At 38.5% G+C, this 15,631-nt stretch overlaps 2 protein-coding genes and 1 non-coding gene across 7 annotated transcripts in view; 1 reads left to right on the top strand and 2 right to left on the bottom strand.

Moving 5' to 3' along the window:
• The window catches only part of Vmp1 (vacuole membrane protein 1), a 115,343-nt gene extending 109,570 nt beyond the window's left edge, over nucleotides 1-5,773 (bottom strand). The window contains exon 1 of one of the 2 annotated variants that reach the window (XM_048792206.1): nucleotides 5,625-5,773. The gene's annotated coding sequence lies outside the window, so the exon portion shown is untranslated. The remainder of the gene's footprint in view (nucleotides 1-5,624) is intronic. The other variant, XM_015495385.2, reaches the window with a different exon arrangement.
• A 6-nt stretch (nucleotides 5,774-5,779) lies between these two features.
• Ptrh2 (peptidyl-tRNA hydrolase 2) lies at nucleotides 5,780-13,478 on the top strand. Of its 4 annotated transcripts, XM_015495387.2 has the most exons (4): nucleotides 5,780-5,913; nucleotides 6,051-6,330; nucleotides 10,073-10,121; nucleotides 12,799-13,478. In XM_015495387.2, the coding sequence occupies exons 3-4, from the start codon at nucleotides 10,074-10,076 to the stop codon at nucleotides 13,336-13,338; spliced, it is 588 nt and encodes a 195-aa protein (XP_015350873.1). In that variant the 5' UTR covers nucleotides 5,780-5,913; nucleotides 6,051-6,330; nucleotide 10,073; the 3' UTR covers nucleotides 13,339-13,478. The 4 variants fall into 4 exon arrangements, with proteins under 4 accessions (XP_015350873.1, XP_015350874.1, XP_015350872.1 ...); XM_015495386.2 differs by lacking the exon at nucleotides 6,051-6,330 and having other exon boundaries at nucleotides 5,850-5,992; XM_015495388.2 differs by lacking the exons at nucleotides 6,051-6,330; nucleotides 10,073-10,121 and having other exon boundaries at nucleotides 5,849-5,992.
• On the bottom strand, nucleotides 9,990-10,096 carry LOC125613086. Its single transcript, XR_007343588.1, has one exon. It is a non-coding gene; the product is annotated as a U6 spliceosomal RNA (small nuclear RNA).
• Nucleotides 13,479-15,631: the final 2,153 nt, after the last annotated feature.

Consider the following 15,631-nt stretch of genomic DNA (forward strand, 5'->3'; position numbering starts at 1 on the left):
TCTTTTGCCTAAAGGGAATCCTGAAAATTTCTGCAAGGATCTCTACTTAACAATGAGTGAAGAAATGGTTTGCCAGATGAACCGATTTGACTTTACTCAACTTTATTTTATCCTCATTTAGCGCAGAAAGCAGCAGTTGACAAAGCTGACCATTTCTTAAAAGAATTCCAAATATAAACTTTCATGAGCTTAGGAAAAAAAATCCTGCTCCCCTCTGTCTCTTACAGTACTCTTCCTACTAGATGTAACCACTTTATTAGTTTTTTTGTGTTCAGATCCTTTTCCTTTACCTGACTGGGGCCTTCTCCTTTTCCCTATCTCCCCGCAAGTGACTCATCCAGTTTCCAGTTTAAAATATCATCCTGAGTTTGTATTTCTGGTTCTGATTTGTAGATTTATGTAGATATTTATGTATATAATAGAGGAGCTGGGGATATAACTCAGTTGGTAAAGTGCTTGCCTCACATACACAAGACCCTGGGTTAATCCCCAGCACCATTAAAAAAAAAAAAAAAAATAGTACCATTAGAATGATTCCCAAGTATCTCAAATTTAACATATCCTGTCTTCCCCATACCTACACACCTTCTTATAACAAACAAGCAAACAAACATGGTTCTCCTCAAATTTTCTCTCTCCCAGTACCTGGCACAAACACCCACCCAGTTACTAAATCCAGAAGCTTAGTCATTCTTGACTCTTCTCTTTTCCTCACCATTCATTTAATCCAGGACTAAGTTCTATTTCAAATATATTTAGTATCCACACCCTGTTCTCCATCTTCTTTGGCACCTCTCTAGTCCAGGACATTTTCATCTCCCACTTGGATTACTTTGGTACACTCCTAATTTCTCTCTCCATTTCTATTCTTGTCTCTTTCAAGTCATCCTCCACACATGAGCAGAAGTTCTTATGAAACATATTACTCCTCTACTTAAAACTGTAGAATGATTTACCACTGCACTCAAAATCAAATGCAAACTCATTCCCAATACCTGCAAAGTTCGACATGACCTAGCCTCTGCATATCTTTCTTATCTCATGTCACTGTATTCCAAGTCTGTTTGTGCTCCAGCCCCAAAGAGGCACACAGCCACATTGTTAACTCTCTCTCAAAACCTTATTTGTTTCCTTCATAACATTTCTTATTTCCTATTGTTTTCTCCAGAACCTGGTATAAGCCCTAGGATACAAGATGTTCCTTCATTGCAAGGGTGAATGAACAGATAAGGCAATAGATGTCACTGGAAAAAATGATCTTTCCATGCAAAGAAAGTGCTAGAAGATATCATTAAATATCAAAGAATTGGTTTCAATTGCCAAATTCTGTTACAGCTTACAAAGAGAATGTCAACTGTCAATGATAATTAAAAAAAAAAAGTTAAGAGAATGGCTACAAGAATGCCTCCTTTGGTTAAGAATCTCACATATGTTGTAAAATATTCATGAAATGAAATGTATACTCTATTTACTGAAAGTTCATTAATAATGAGCAAAGGATAAGTAAGCAGCATCATAAAGATATGCTATCAAAATAGGGTTGGGAAAGAGTTCTTAGCAACAGCTCAGTGGGTCACATGAAGACAATGATCATAATTATGTTTAACTATGTATTAGATACTTTACTTAAATTGATTCATTTAACCCTAACAATAAAGGTACTGAGATAGAAAGAGGTTAAGTAACCAGCTCAGGAGTCACACAGTAATAGAGCTGGAATTTGAACCAAGGTTTTATCTTCCTAGTTCTTAACAGCACCTGTGGAATCCTTCCAAATCATCTATGAAGATCAAAGTTTTAGGGAAAGAATCCCAAGAATAAAAGAAGACATTTTAATTATCTACTGGAAAAAAAAAAAAAAGAAACATAAGCATTAAGTGGACTAGCTGGGATAGGATTACTCAATGGATTGCCCTTGCTTAATTTAAATATGCCTAAAACTTTAAATATGATCTCTTATATGACACAGAAAATATTCCTTGTTCAAATTTTTAAGAAACATAATGTTTTATTTACTTTTTTGGTACCAGGAATTAAACCCAGGGTTGCTTAACTACCGAGCCACATTCCCCCAGCCCTTTTTATGTTTTATTTTGAGACGGGTCTTGCTAAATTGTTTAAGGCCTTGCTAAATTGCTGAGGTTGAGGCTGGCCTTGAATTTTCAGTCCTCCTGCCTCAGCCTCCCAAATTGCTGGGATTACAGGCATGCACTACAGTACCCAGCTAAGAACAAAATGTTTTAAAATGAGCTTTATATAAGGGTTTACATAACTTCAGTTCAGCAAACTTAATCTAAAGTTACTTACCCAGACTAAAAAAAGGAGTTTCTTGATGCAATATGCTCTTTAAAAGTATATTCTTAGGGCTCAGTGGTAGAGCCCATGCTTAGCAGCACAAGGCTCTGGGTTCAATCCCCAGCACCCCTCCAAAAGTTTACTCTCAAAAATATTTGTATATCTTTGTGAAAGTAGATTATCACCTAACACAAACACAACAATCCATTCTTTTTTTTTTTGGCGGTGCTAGGGACTGAACCCAGGGCCTTGTGTATGTGAGGAAAGTACTCTACCAACTGAGCTATATCCCCAGCCCCTAACACAAACACAACAAAGTTATGACTTCAATTCATCCTATTTGTCATGATTTGTTAATCTAGAGTTCATTTCTACACTAAAGTGGTAGAGAAACACAGGGACACGAGGGTAGGAAAGGAGAAAGACTATAAACCACACAGAGTTCCCAGCAAGACAAAGAATGTACTCTTTTACAGTGGCTATTTACCTACAACAAAATAGCTACAGAAATGACTACAGATAACAGATAATAAACATAATGGGGAAATTTTTTTATCTGGAACAAATTAACACAGCTTTCCGTGACTCATTAATAACATTCACTCAATAAAGACTTGTATTTCCACTTGCCAGAAAGAAATTTCAATACCTGATAGTAAAGAAGTGTAATATCAGAATAATCATTCTGAAGTATTCTATGAGAGTAAGTAAGCTGTACTTTTTTCTTTCCTTAATCTGTTCCACTGCAAATCTTGCCAAATAGCTTTGTTTTCCTACAACTTATAAGACTCTACCAGTTAAAAAGGAATATAAGTTTTTTAATGTGTATGTGTGTACCCTTTAATGCACAAAAGAAAACATTTTCTTGCAAACCAGGAAATTTTACCAAGTGATACCAAGATGCTTGGAGACAACCTTAGCAGAATACAAAGAACATTTAGGATCTTAAATCCAGTTCAGGTTCTGGTACTACCTATGCCAACTGACCTCAGGCAAGCCAACTGCTATTTGATTCTAGGCCCTAATTTTCTCCTCTAATAAATGTGAAGAATCTAACTATATGTTCACATTGGTTTTAGTAAAATAATAAGGTTTCTTAATGTAAGTAACATGGAACTACTTCTAATCTTTAGTTAATAACATATAAGCAACTAAAAACTTCAGGTTTTTCTGTATTTGGTAATCTCACATGACAATACAGGATGACCAAGAAAGATCAGATTTAAACTTCCAAATGCAAAACTATACTCACCTTCCAGCCACCTACTTATTAACCAACATGACTTAATCAATGGGTCAGAGTATAAAACCGTTCTTGGCTAGATTTATTGTTCAAAAGTAGGGCAAAGATTGTCTCAGAAGTGTGTGATAATATTTTCAGATAAACAAAAGGACACAGTACAAATAATCAACTTTAAAAGTTACTCAAAGGAATAGTATTCTACACTGATATACTTCCAGCTGAGTAAAATGACAGTATTATCATATTTTCACTTATATCATGATTTCACATTTACTATCTCACTAAATTCTGTGACAGACCTATGAGAATAAGTAAGCTGTACTTTTATCAACACAATACAGGCCAGCTAAGAATGACAGGTATCCTGCCAACCATTTCCCAATAAGTGTTGGAGCCCAGACTTCAATTCAGGTCTTCTTGTTTAAAGTTTATTGATCTTCAAGATTCTAAAAAGCAGTGATTCAAGTCACAGGAAGAAGTTGGTAATGTGAGAAAAGTCAAATAATCAATTGAACTGAACAGAAAGAATATAAGAACAGATTTTACCTTTATGTAGTCAACAAGTAAATTTATTGGACATTGAACTAATGTTACATCGAACTTTTATAATTCTACCTGTCAAAAAACTTGACACCTCATTTCAAAGAAAACTGTGAAAAAAAAATTGCTAACTCAAAAATAAGAGCAGCATGTGAATTAAACAATAAACTGAGTAAACTAGGTATAGATAACCTGTTAAAATGCATCAAAGCATTTATTTAAGTACTTCAAAAACCTGGTTATATGTGTATTTTTCTTCTGGAAAATGAGCCACAGGAATCTAACAGAATTAATTGTGTGTATTCAAGCAGTATATATCCCTCAAAAAAAAAAAAAAAAAAAAAAAAAGAAAGAAAAGAAAACCATTAGTGATTTACAATAATATAATATAAAGAAAACATGAAAGATTTCTACTTTAGTCATTTCACACTTACACGAATTGGTCACATTTGTCTGGGTTTCACCATCTCTTTTCCAATACAAACATAATCTAGAATGCATAAAATGCCACCTAATAAATAGTAGCTTCTTCCCATCATCTATGCTGAGAATACAGAACTACACTGTAATATCAATACATTTAATAGGTAGTAGCAGTTGGAATATTAAATTATCTATCATTACAACACTAGAAATACTTAAAAACAAGCATTTCCAAATGATCTATGCCATCTGTCTACAAAATCTGACAAGCACCAAAGGAGAACTGAAAGACAGGGAAAGAATAGATGCTGCCAAGATATATAAAGAGTGTCCAGTCTGCACATTATTAGATTTTTTACATGAAGTTGCAGAAAAATAAAAGATGACTGTGTAAAATCTATTGAAGGTCTTAAGTAATAAAGCAGTGTGACAAGAGGACCACATAACGCTTCTCAAAGATTTAAAGATAAATCTTTAAATCTTCGACTTTCATGTTTCACTGCAAGTATTTCCAATGTAATGAAATACAAGCATTGGGGGTCAGGGATTTGGAAAAGGCAGAAAACTATTTTTCATGAAAGTAAAAGGAGATTTCAGAAGGTCCTTAGCAAAGGCTCTACGAAGTGAAGGCCCATTCCCTTGGCCACTTTGTACCACGAAGGCTTTAGATGGCACTTGCATGCCTGGATTTTGTTTAAGAGCGGAAAGATTTAACATCATGCACCACTGGTTGAGGAGGAGGGCAAGAACCAAGCCGAAAGATCCTGAGAAGCAACTCTGTCGGCAGCAGGGAAAACCTCTTCATTTACTCCAGGGTGCTGGACACCCCAGGAGGAGGGCTCTTCATACAAGCCGAGTACGGCTTCCAGGTGGAGAGGAAAGCGAACGGTCGGGAGTTCAGTGCCTGGTTTCAATGTCCCGTATCCAACCATGGAGAGGTGTCCCAAATAACCCGGCTACCGCCAGACTGAGACAACCAGAGCCAGCAAAGCCCTAAAACACTCATGGAAGTAAAAACCGCCGGGCCCCAGATCTGCACTAAGTGGGAGAGCTTCCGGAAGAAGCCAAGCTCTGATGATGGTCTCAAGCTTCCTTGCCCAATTCCCCGCTTTCGTTTACCTACCCACTCCGACTCCTGCTTCTCCACAGATCTCGGGATCCTGGAAGCGGCTCCCGACTGACTCTCACACCCGCCGCGGGGCTCCGGCCAACCGGAACTCGCTCGCGTCACTTCCGGTCCGGTTACCCAGCGGAGACCGCCTCCTAAAGAGAAACGTTCCCCACTCCTTTAGGCAACCTCAGCTGATCCTCGCGGTATTTCAGTCCGGACTCCTGCGGGTGTGACGAGAAAAGGATGATTGAGCCTTCTCGGTTCTTGATCCGGAACTAGTTATCCTGAAACCCCGGAAGAGGTAGTTCGCGCGCGCAAAGTGTGTTAGCTCCGCAGAATTGAACAACAAGAAGGCGCGTGTGTGAAGGAGAGTATTTTAGGTAGGTCGGTTCCTCCTAGGGCAAAGCAAAGGGATGTAGTTCTCCATTCTCTTTTCAGCTGGAACGTTTCATCCCAAGTTACTCCATGACTACCCGCCTACATCTTCGCCTGGTGATCGTTGGATCCCCGAGCCTGTTCAGCAAGTCATCCTTTGGAAGAAAAGGAATCAAGATGCCGGGAAGGGTTAGGAATCGGAATTGCTAGTTTTCCAACAGAGCCACGCGTTTCCGGCAGTATCGATGCACTGTCTCCGAATGGGAGAAGATAGCGAGCAAGCCTCACGCTCTCTGCTGTGTATTCACGCGTTTCAAGCTGTGGGAAGAAAAGATTTCTAAGGGTATAATAGAAAGTTTTATTCTCCTGTATCATATAATGTCTGGAGAGGTATTTGATCGTGCTGTATAAGTGCCCCAGAAGCTTCGAAGGGGAAATAATTAAGTCTGGTTGGGGGATGGTGCTGACTTCACAGTGTGATTTCAGCTGGGCCTTTCCAGGTGAATAGGATATTTTTATTTGCGTTTTTATTTTAAATGGGGAAGACCAGAAAATAATTTCGGGAGAGATTACCCCTTGAAAGGACCTAAATATTTGATGTGGCTGGATGGTACAACATATAGCAGCAGTTGTAAAAGGAAAAAGTCGGCTGTTACCAGAATTGTGTAGTACTTAGAGTTGGTGCTAAGGAATTTGTTTTATTCTCTATGCGGTTAGCTGATGATTTTTGAGAATGTTTTAGAAGTGTATTTATAATGGTATATGGGCTAGGATGAACTAGAGTAAGAGCCAAGAAAAGCTAAGTTTGGAAGCCTTTGACAAGAGATAATTAGGAACTGTAAGTAGAAATCCTGGAATGGGTTTAAAACATAAGTTTAACAGGATTCGGTGACTGGATGTTGGAGGACCATAGGAGGAGGAAAAGTGCAGGATACTCAAATCAAGACTACAGGAAAAGAAAGTTTGTATGTACAAGGTCTTGGGTTTGCTGCTCAGCACTACCAAAAAAATAAAGAAAAGAATATTTCTTAGTCTTTTAAGTGATGAAATCCAGCAGAAATTGGAGGTTCAAATTCGAAGCCAAGGAGACACTTTAGGAGTCTGTGCATAGGATGATTTGGGAATAAATGAGATTGTTCATCTGACAAGCTTTATTGCCTGTCCTCTCCCACCAGAATGTTAGCTCCATAAGGAGTGGGACCTCCCCCCCCCCGCCCCAGTGATCTCCGGGCTTCAGAACAGTGCCTGAAGCACAGTAAATCCTCAGTGAATTTTGATGGATTTTGAATGGAAAGAGAACATATAGACCAGTGCTATTCAAATAGAACTTTTTTTCAGTGACAGAAAGTTCTGTTAACTCACTGTATGTCAGAGTAGTCATAGTCACTAGCCATCTTCAATTGTTATTAAGCACTTCAAATATGGCTAGTACAACTAAAGAACTGATTTTTAATTTAGTTTTAATTAATCAGAGTTTCCTTAATTGCATTTGGCTATTGGCTTCTATAGTGGACGTTGGAGACATAGACTGAAAAGGCCAAATGTGTACACTTATGTAATACAGTACATATATCAGGAGCAAACAGGATGTAGAGTTCAGAAGGGGACCAAAAAAGCTGTCAGGAAGCTGGGTGTGGTGGCTCATGCCTGTAATCCCAATGACTTGGGGGGCTGAGGCAGGAGGATTTCAAGTTTGAAGCCAGCCTGGGCAATTTAGCTATAGCTCAGTAGTAGAACACCCTTGGGTTCAATCCTCTATACCATTTAAAAAAAAAGCTGTCTGAGAGGTAGGATGATAATAGAGTAAAAGAATTCAATGGAGGAAAGTTTTAAGTCTCAGAAGTGACCAATAAGTGGCAGAAAACTTAAGATGAGCCCTGAAAAGAAGCAACTACATTTGACAATTAGGAAGTATCTGGTTTCCTACTAATTTTCAATAGTGGGCAAGAGAGGTTCCCAGGTACAAGGATTTGGAGAAATAGATATCTGAAACTGAAGTTTGGAGATAAAGAGGCAGTGTTTAAAGGTCAAAGAAGATTCAGGAAGGTTTTTTTGTGTTGTTTTGTTTTTTTCTTTTTCGTTTTTAGGTTAGCAAATGCTATTCTGTGGGGTAAGATAAATGGGTGGAACAAGGTTCACTTGGTCATGGGAGCAAGAGCACTAGTGGAACATGTTTAGTCAGGCAAGGTAATTAGAAGGCACCAAGAGGAGGTTTTATAGGGCATACTTGGTTTACTGTGCTGTCATTGCTAATGATTATCTGTGAGACTTAAGAATAGTTTCAGGCAGACTGGAGTTGTAGCTCAATGGCAGAGTACTTGCTTAGCATGTATGAGGGTTCGATCCTCAGCACCTAATTAAGTAAAAGTTTCACTGACAACTAAAAAATATATTTTAAAAAAAGCGGGGCATGGTGGTACACACATGTAATCCCAGCAGTTTGGGAGGCTGAGACAAGAGGATCATAAGTCAAAGCCAGCCTCAGCAGAAGCAAGGCACTAAGCAACTCAATGAAACCCTGTCTCTAATAAAATACAAAATAGGGTTGGGGATGTGGCTTAGTGGCTGAGTGCCCCTGAGTTGAATCCCTGGTACCCCCCGCCCCCCCAAAAAAACCCACAAAAAAACAAAAAAAATAGTCTCAGGTACTGAGCTTTATTAATGTGTTCATAGTAAGTGTCTGGAAAAAGAGACATTTTAGAGGAGGTAGTTGGGTTAAGAGATTAAAACATCTTAATTTTATAATTAGATCCCATTGAGATGTGGGACATAAGCAGTAAACTTGGAAGTTTCTAGGATATTTGCCATTCTGTTTTCACTGTCTCATACTGGTGTGTGTGTTTAGATGAAGTTGAGAAGATGAAAAGTTTTTTTTGTTTTTTTTAAATTCTGATTAGTTATACATGACAGAAGAATGTGTTTTAACACATTGTACACAAATGGAGCCCAACTTAGAACCTTTTTATTATGATCAGGCAATGTTGTATAGTTTTGCCCCTGTTGTAGATGCTGTGGATAAGCAACTTCTCTGATCCTCGTTTTTCTCATCTGTAAAATGAAGCTTATATCTTCCTTTTATTTTTATGGCAGCAAAAATGAGATAATGGGCTGGGTGCAGTGGCACACACCTATCATCTCAACCACTGTAGATACTAAGGCAGAAGGATCACGAGTTTGAGGCCAGCTTCAGTATTTTACCTAAATCTTATTTCAAAATAAGGAAAAAGGACTGAGGATGTAGCTCAGAGGTAGAGAGTCCCTGGGTTTGATCCCCAGTACCAAAAAAAAAAAAAAAAAAAAAACAAACAAAAAGGAAAAGCAGAAATAATGGGAAGAGGTTCTGTGAAGTTTAATGTGTTTATTTGGAAATGAATATTGCAATTGGAATGTGCATGCTACAGGAAACCATGTGGTGTATTCAAGGAAGGTTGAAGCAAGGAAAAATTTTTAGAGGCTAAATGAAGAGAGTATATATATTTTTTGGGGTTTTTTTGGTACTGGGAATTGAACCCAGGGCCTTGTGCTCTACCAACTGAGCTATATCCCCAACCCACATATTATTGTTTTGAAACAGAAATTCTTGGCTACAAGGGTAGTATCAGTCCAAGGTTGAACAGGCAGTTACTGAGCAGATGTCCTTGCTGAAGTATTTTTTTATGCAGGTTTGCTGTTTCAGCACTCTGTGTTTTGGTTCTTATCAGGCATATGTATGTGAGATCTCCCCTTTCATTATGTTCCTGTTATACTTGCTTATTTTCTGAAGTTTTGACCAAAGCATTTTGATTCTGACAATTTTCACAGATGTAGAGGTTTTACTTTGTTATCCATCTTCTGTGTAGAGCAGTTTGCTTCTCCAAATAGGACCTGATTCTGGTATATGGGATATTTGGTTACTTTGTCAAATAAAGTGCTATTGACCACACCTTTCTTCTGCAAATAGGTTCGTCACTGCATTCTGCTTTTTTTCCTGCTTTCTTGCCTATAGAACTTGGGTATTATGTTTAAAATATGGAAAACTTCACAGATTTGCATGTCATCCTTGCACAGAGACCATACTAATTTTCTTTGTACTGTTCCATTTTTAGTATGTGTGCTGCCAAAGTGACCACAGAAGTTAGTCACTTTAAACACCGGGTAAGTAGTGTATACCTATAATTCCAGCTAATTGGACAACTGAAGCAAGAGGATCACAAGTTTGAGGCTAGCCTGGACCAACTTAGTGAGACCCTGTCTTAAAATAAAAAATTAAAAAAGGGTTGGGGATGCAGCTTAGTAGTAGAGTGTTTGCCTAGCATTTATGAGGCCCTGGGTTCCATCCCCAGTACCAACCCCCCTTGCACTTCCNCCCCCCCCCCCCCCCCAAAAAAAAAGAAGGTAAATCTAGAAAAGGATATAGAAGATTTTTGGTAGATGTTTCAGAAGCTATCTGAAGAAGATTCTAATGGACTCAGATAGTTGTACGTTTTATAACATTAAGTAGCAATTTCAGGGAAGTTTTATTCCTACAGGAGCGGGGTTTGAATTTGAGATTGTACATGCAGGGTTATCAGGTTGTTTTAATTTTTATATTAAGTGTACCTTGGCCTTACCTCCAGCCTTTAAAAGCAAGGATATAGATACAGCAATATAAATGTTATGCCAAATGAAAGAAGCCAAAATAAAATGCCATACATTGCATGATTTTATTTGTTTTTTTATTTATTTGGTACTGGGGATTGAACCCAGGGGCATTCTACCATGGAGTTACATCTCCAGCCCTTTTATTTTGTATTTTGAGACAAGGTCTCACTAAGTTGCTAAGGCTGACCTCAAACTTGTGATCCTCTTGCTTCTGATTTCTGAATAGTAGAGATTATAGGTATGTGCCACCACACCTGGCATAGTATAATTTCATTTATATAAAATGTCCAGAATAAGTGAATCCAGAAAGGAGATTGTCAAAGACACAAAGGTTGTCAAGGGCAGAGGGAAATAGGAAGTGACTGCTAATGGGTAAGGGGTTACTTTGGGGGCCACTGAAAATAGTGATGGTAACACAACCTTGTGGATTTATTAAAAACCACTAAATGGTATGATTTCAAAGGGTGAATTTTTTAAATATTTATTTTTAATTTCAGGTAGACACAATATCTTTATTATTTTTTTTTAATGTGGTGCTGAGGATTGAACCCAGTGCCTCATGCATGCTAGGCGAGCACTCTACCACTGAGCCACAACCCCAGCCCATAAAAGAGTGAATTTTATGGCATGTGAATTATATCTTTAAAATAATTTGACATTTGCTGTACTATTCTGAAATGAAAATCTTTGGTATACTGTATAATCTGCCGGGATTACAGGTATGCACAGTCACTGCTCCCGGCCTGATGGTACAACTCTTTTAATCTTTGCAAGATTAAAAAAATTTTTTTTTTAGTTGTAGATGGACACTGTACCTTCGTTTTATTTTTATGTGGTGCTGTTTGAACTCAGTGCCTCGTGCGTGCTAGGCAAGTGCTCTACCGCTGAGCTCTACCAAATACTAATGTAATATCCTTACTTTAACCAAATGAAGAATAAAAGGAAATTTTGTGGGCTGGGGATGTGGCTCAAGCGGTAGCGCGCTCGCCTGGCATGCGTGCGGCCCGGGTTCGATCCTCAGCACCACATACAAACAAAGATGTTGCCGAAAACTAAAAAATAAATAAATAAATAAATAAATAAATATTAAAAAAAAAAAAAGGAAATTTTGTGATATGATAAAATAAGTATTTCAAGGGCTATCCTTGCCATGTAGATTATGCACTACATAATTCCAAGGACACTATTTTCAGGCACTTTGAATGTGGTAACTTGTATATAAATGCTAGGAAAAGAAACTGATGGTTGCTCATATTTATGCACAGTTGCATTATGAACCCAACAGCTTCAAATGTAGTCTGATGTAGGTTATTTTCTTGGTGATTCAAATATGATGTACAGCTTTGCTGGGGTATCTACCTCTACTAATGTCCAATAGTACAACTCTCTTTTTAATAATGGATTGAACTAAGGGGTGATTAACCACTGAGCCACATCCTCAGCTCTTTATTTTGAGACGGGGTCTTGCCAAGTTGCTGAGGCTGGCTTTAAACTCATGATCCTCCTGCCTCAGCTTCCTGAGCTGCTGAAATTACAGGTGTGCCTTTGCTCCCAGCTTGATAGTACAACTCTTAACCTTTGCAAGATTTAAAAAAAAAATTTTTTTTTAGTTGTAGATGAACACAGTACCTTTGTTTTATTTTTATGTGGTGCTGATTGAACTCAGTGCCTCATACGTGCTAGGCAAGTGCTCCACCGCTGAGCTACAACCCTAGCCCCTTTGCAGAATTTTTAGTATCTTTGCACACACCCAGTAAATATCAGTAGTGCATTTCACCTTAGGCACAGTATTGTGACAATGGGGCACCGAGGGATTGGTATTACTAAGACACAAATAAGCGCTGCTTCCTAGAAAAGGGGTTAGTTCTGTATGGTTTCTTTTGGGTATATTGGTAAAACATTTCTTTTCTCCATCAGATTTAGGGAAACTGAATTAACAAGAGTTTTTGAACCAGAAAATAGTGTTCATATCAGACCTTAACTTTTTCACTTATATGCTTGAATCTTTTCTAATACACAGGGGATGAGTGGAAACAGGGTATATGCACAAGATTCAAGATATATTTTGGCTTTCTACTTAATGACCTCATAATTTTAAAATATTGTTTGCTGCTCATAGTCAAGGTGTTTATCTAATAAGCATGTAACTTTCCTCTTTTAGATAGTGATAACTTCTTTTCTTTCTCTTAAGATGTTCTCTAAATCTTTGGTTATGGAATACTTGGCTCATCCTGGTATACTAAGCCTGGCTGCTGGAGTTGCTTGTGGCATCTGCCTTGGCTGGGGCCTCCGAGTACGCTTTGGGATGCTCTCTGAAAACTCAACGAGTCAGACACATACAGATACCGGAACTGAAGCAAGCATCTTGGGAGAGACTGGGGAATACAAAATGATTCTTGTGGTTCGAAATGATTTAAAGATGGGAAAAGGAAAAGTTGCTGCCCAATGCTCTCACGCTGCTGTTTCTGCCTACAAGCAAATTCAAAGGAGAAACCCTGAGATGCTCAAAGAGTGGGAATACTGTGGCCAGCCCAAAGTGGTGGTCAAAGCCCCTGATGAAAAAACCCTGATTGAATTATTGACCCATGCAAAAATGCTAGGACTGACTGTAAGTTTAATCCAAGATGCTGGACGTACTCAGATTGAACCAGGTTCCCGAACTGTCCTGGGGATTGGGCCAGGACCAGCAGACTTAATTGACAAAGTTACTGGTCACCTTAAACTTTACTAGATGGGCTTTTGCATGATGATGATCCTATCAAGAGTTTTAGAAGCCTGTCAAATTCTAAAATTAAAAGCTCATAATTTCTTTCCCCAATTTAAATATTGAGATGAAAATAAATAAAATTTGTTCTTGTGTTTTTCTGCTAAGTAGTGGGCAGTTAGAGTTGTTTGGGGCTTAAAAAATACTGTTGGTTGAAATGGTCTTGATAATTCAAGTAGTGCTAAAAAAATTGGAGAGAAATGGGTCACAATGAAGTTAGATTAAGAGAGGGTAACATGGGAGGCTGAGGCAGGAGGATCACTAGTTCAAGGCCAGCCTTGACAACTTAGACATTATCTAAGATAATAGATGAGGGAGCTGGGGATAAGCTCAGTTGGTAGAGTGTTTGCCTTGCATGCACAAGGTCCTAGGTTAGATCCCCATTCCCCCCCCCCCCTTCCACAAAATAGATGGATAAGATTTACCCCGTGTGGGAGAGGGAGGGTAGTGGGTGTGAGGGAAGGGCAATAGCATTACCCTATGAATAGTTAGATTTCTTTGTGTCTTGATAGCTCTTCTCTGAAACTATGCTGGGTAGTTCAGTTCCACTGAATTCAAATCGCATTCCCCTGCTATTACTTTTTGGATGACTGACAGCCTGTTTTAGTTCTATATTATGGTATAGCCACCCATAACAGTCTCACAGAAAAAAATCTAAATTATTAGAATTTAAGAGAAGCTTTGTGGTACTTGGGATTGAATCCAGGATCTCACGAATGCTAGGCAAGTGCTCTACCACTGAGCTACATTCTCTCAGCCCATCTGGACTTTTAATTTGTGTTTCAATTGAAGCCGAAATTTTATAGCACTGATATAACCCACCTGTGCTGTGTTACATGCTCCAACCCCCCCCCCACCCCCAATGCACACTATATTAGCCAAAGTTTCTCAGCAGTAGTTCTAAGTCGTAAAATTACTCTCCCATCCCTTTCTCCAAACAGTGAAGCCATTGTAACTTGTGAAGTGACCTCATGGAGCAAAGTAAATGTAGTTTGTTACCCCAGTGTTTCTTCTAGAACTTAAGGATCTAGACAACTAGTTATTAAGGGCACATTTCTCCCACTCCCATTTTCAACCTTATATCTAAACCATAATTCTAGTAATTACTATCATACTGGCTGCCCAAAATACAAAGTTCTCAACTCTCCAAAGCCACTCCCTCCCCCATTTTTCCCCAAAGCCCAGGAGGATTCTACCATTCATTTCTAAATTCAGTATATCCATAAAAATTATAATGCCAGGGAGAATTCTGGTAACAAGCCCATGTTAAGTTGTTCCCTCTCCACTGTTAACTAACGTTAACAGCATGACCGCACACCTTTAAGATCATTGGTAGAATGTGGGCAGAACTCTTCTTTTTGAGATGCAGTCTTACTACACTGCCTGGGCTGTCCTCAAATTCCTAGGTTCAGATGGTCCTTCTGCCTCAGCTTCCCTAGTAGCTGGGGCTAGAAATGTGCACTACAGCTCCTAGCCTCTGGGCAGAACTCCACTATTACATCCAGTTTTCAAAGTTCTAATACTTGGTGTGTTTTAAGTTTACAGCACCATATGACAGCACAGGAGAAACTGCAAATGAATTATGCCACAATAGCAACTGTTTCTAAACAGAATGTTTATACCAGAGTCAAAAGTGATGCAACAACATGTAATGGAGTTGAACTCAATCCTTAAATGCAGGATTCTGGCTCTGGCTATTTCTGAGGCTTGCCTCAGACTCTGCTTCAAACTGAAAGCAGTGCATTCCCAACAGGATGCCCTGTGGAGGTTGACTCTTAATAAATAAATCACGGCACATTCCTAGGATGAACAGTAAGGAAATTCTAGCAATATCGGGTATCATGCTATTTATCTAGTTCACCTGTACCAGATATTTTATAGGACTTATAATCTTTGAGTTCTCAAAGTCTATTTTGCTGAAACTATTTTCATAATACAAAAAACATTTTTCTTTTTCCCTGACCTGAAAATGACAAAAGCAATAAGATTTAGAGGGAACTACTGGGGACTAAATCCAGAGGGGCTTTACCACTGTGCCACATTTTTATTTTGAGACACGTCCAAAGTTGCTTAGGGTCTCGTTGCTGAGGCTGGCCTCAACTTGCCTAAATTGCCATCTTGGTCTAGGCATTGTATGATATAAACATAACCTGCCAAATAATTTTGAAAAGTACTTAGTGTTAATATACAGACAAGGAAACATTTAAACCTGGGTGTTGGTTAGACCTTTCTTTTTTTTTTTTTTTTTTTTTTTTTTTTT

The sequence above is a fragment of the Marmota marmota genome, unplaced genomic scaffold (assembly GCF_001458135.2).
Source record: "Marmota marmota marmota unplaced genomic scaffold, marMar, whole genome shotgun sequence".
Lineage (NCBI taxonomy): Eukaryota > Metazoa > Chordata > Mammalia > Rodentia > Sciuridae > Marmota > Marmota marmota.

What these genes read in the sequence shown, in the direction of transcription:
- Ptrh2 (XM_015495387.2), top strand. Translation starts at nt 10,074, where the DNA reads ATGTGTGCTGCCAAAGTGACCACAGAAGTTAGTCACTTTAAACACCGG. An exon ending in TTAGTCACTTTAAACACCGG is followed by an intron (nt 10,122 to 12,798) that starts GTAAGTAGTGTA and finishes CTTTCTCTTAAG; the next exon opens with ATGTTCTCTAAATCTTTGGT.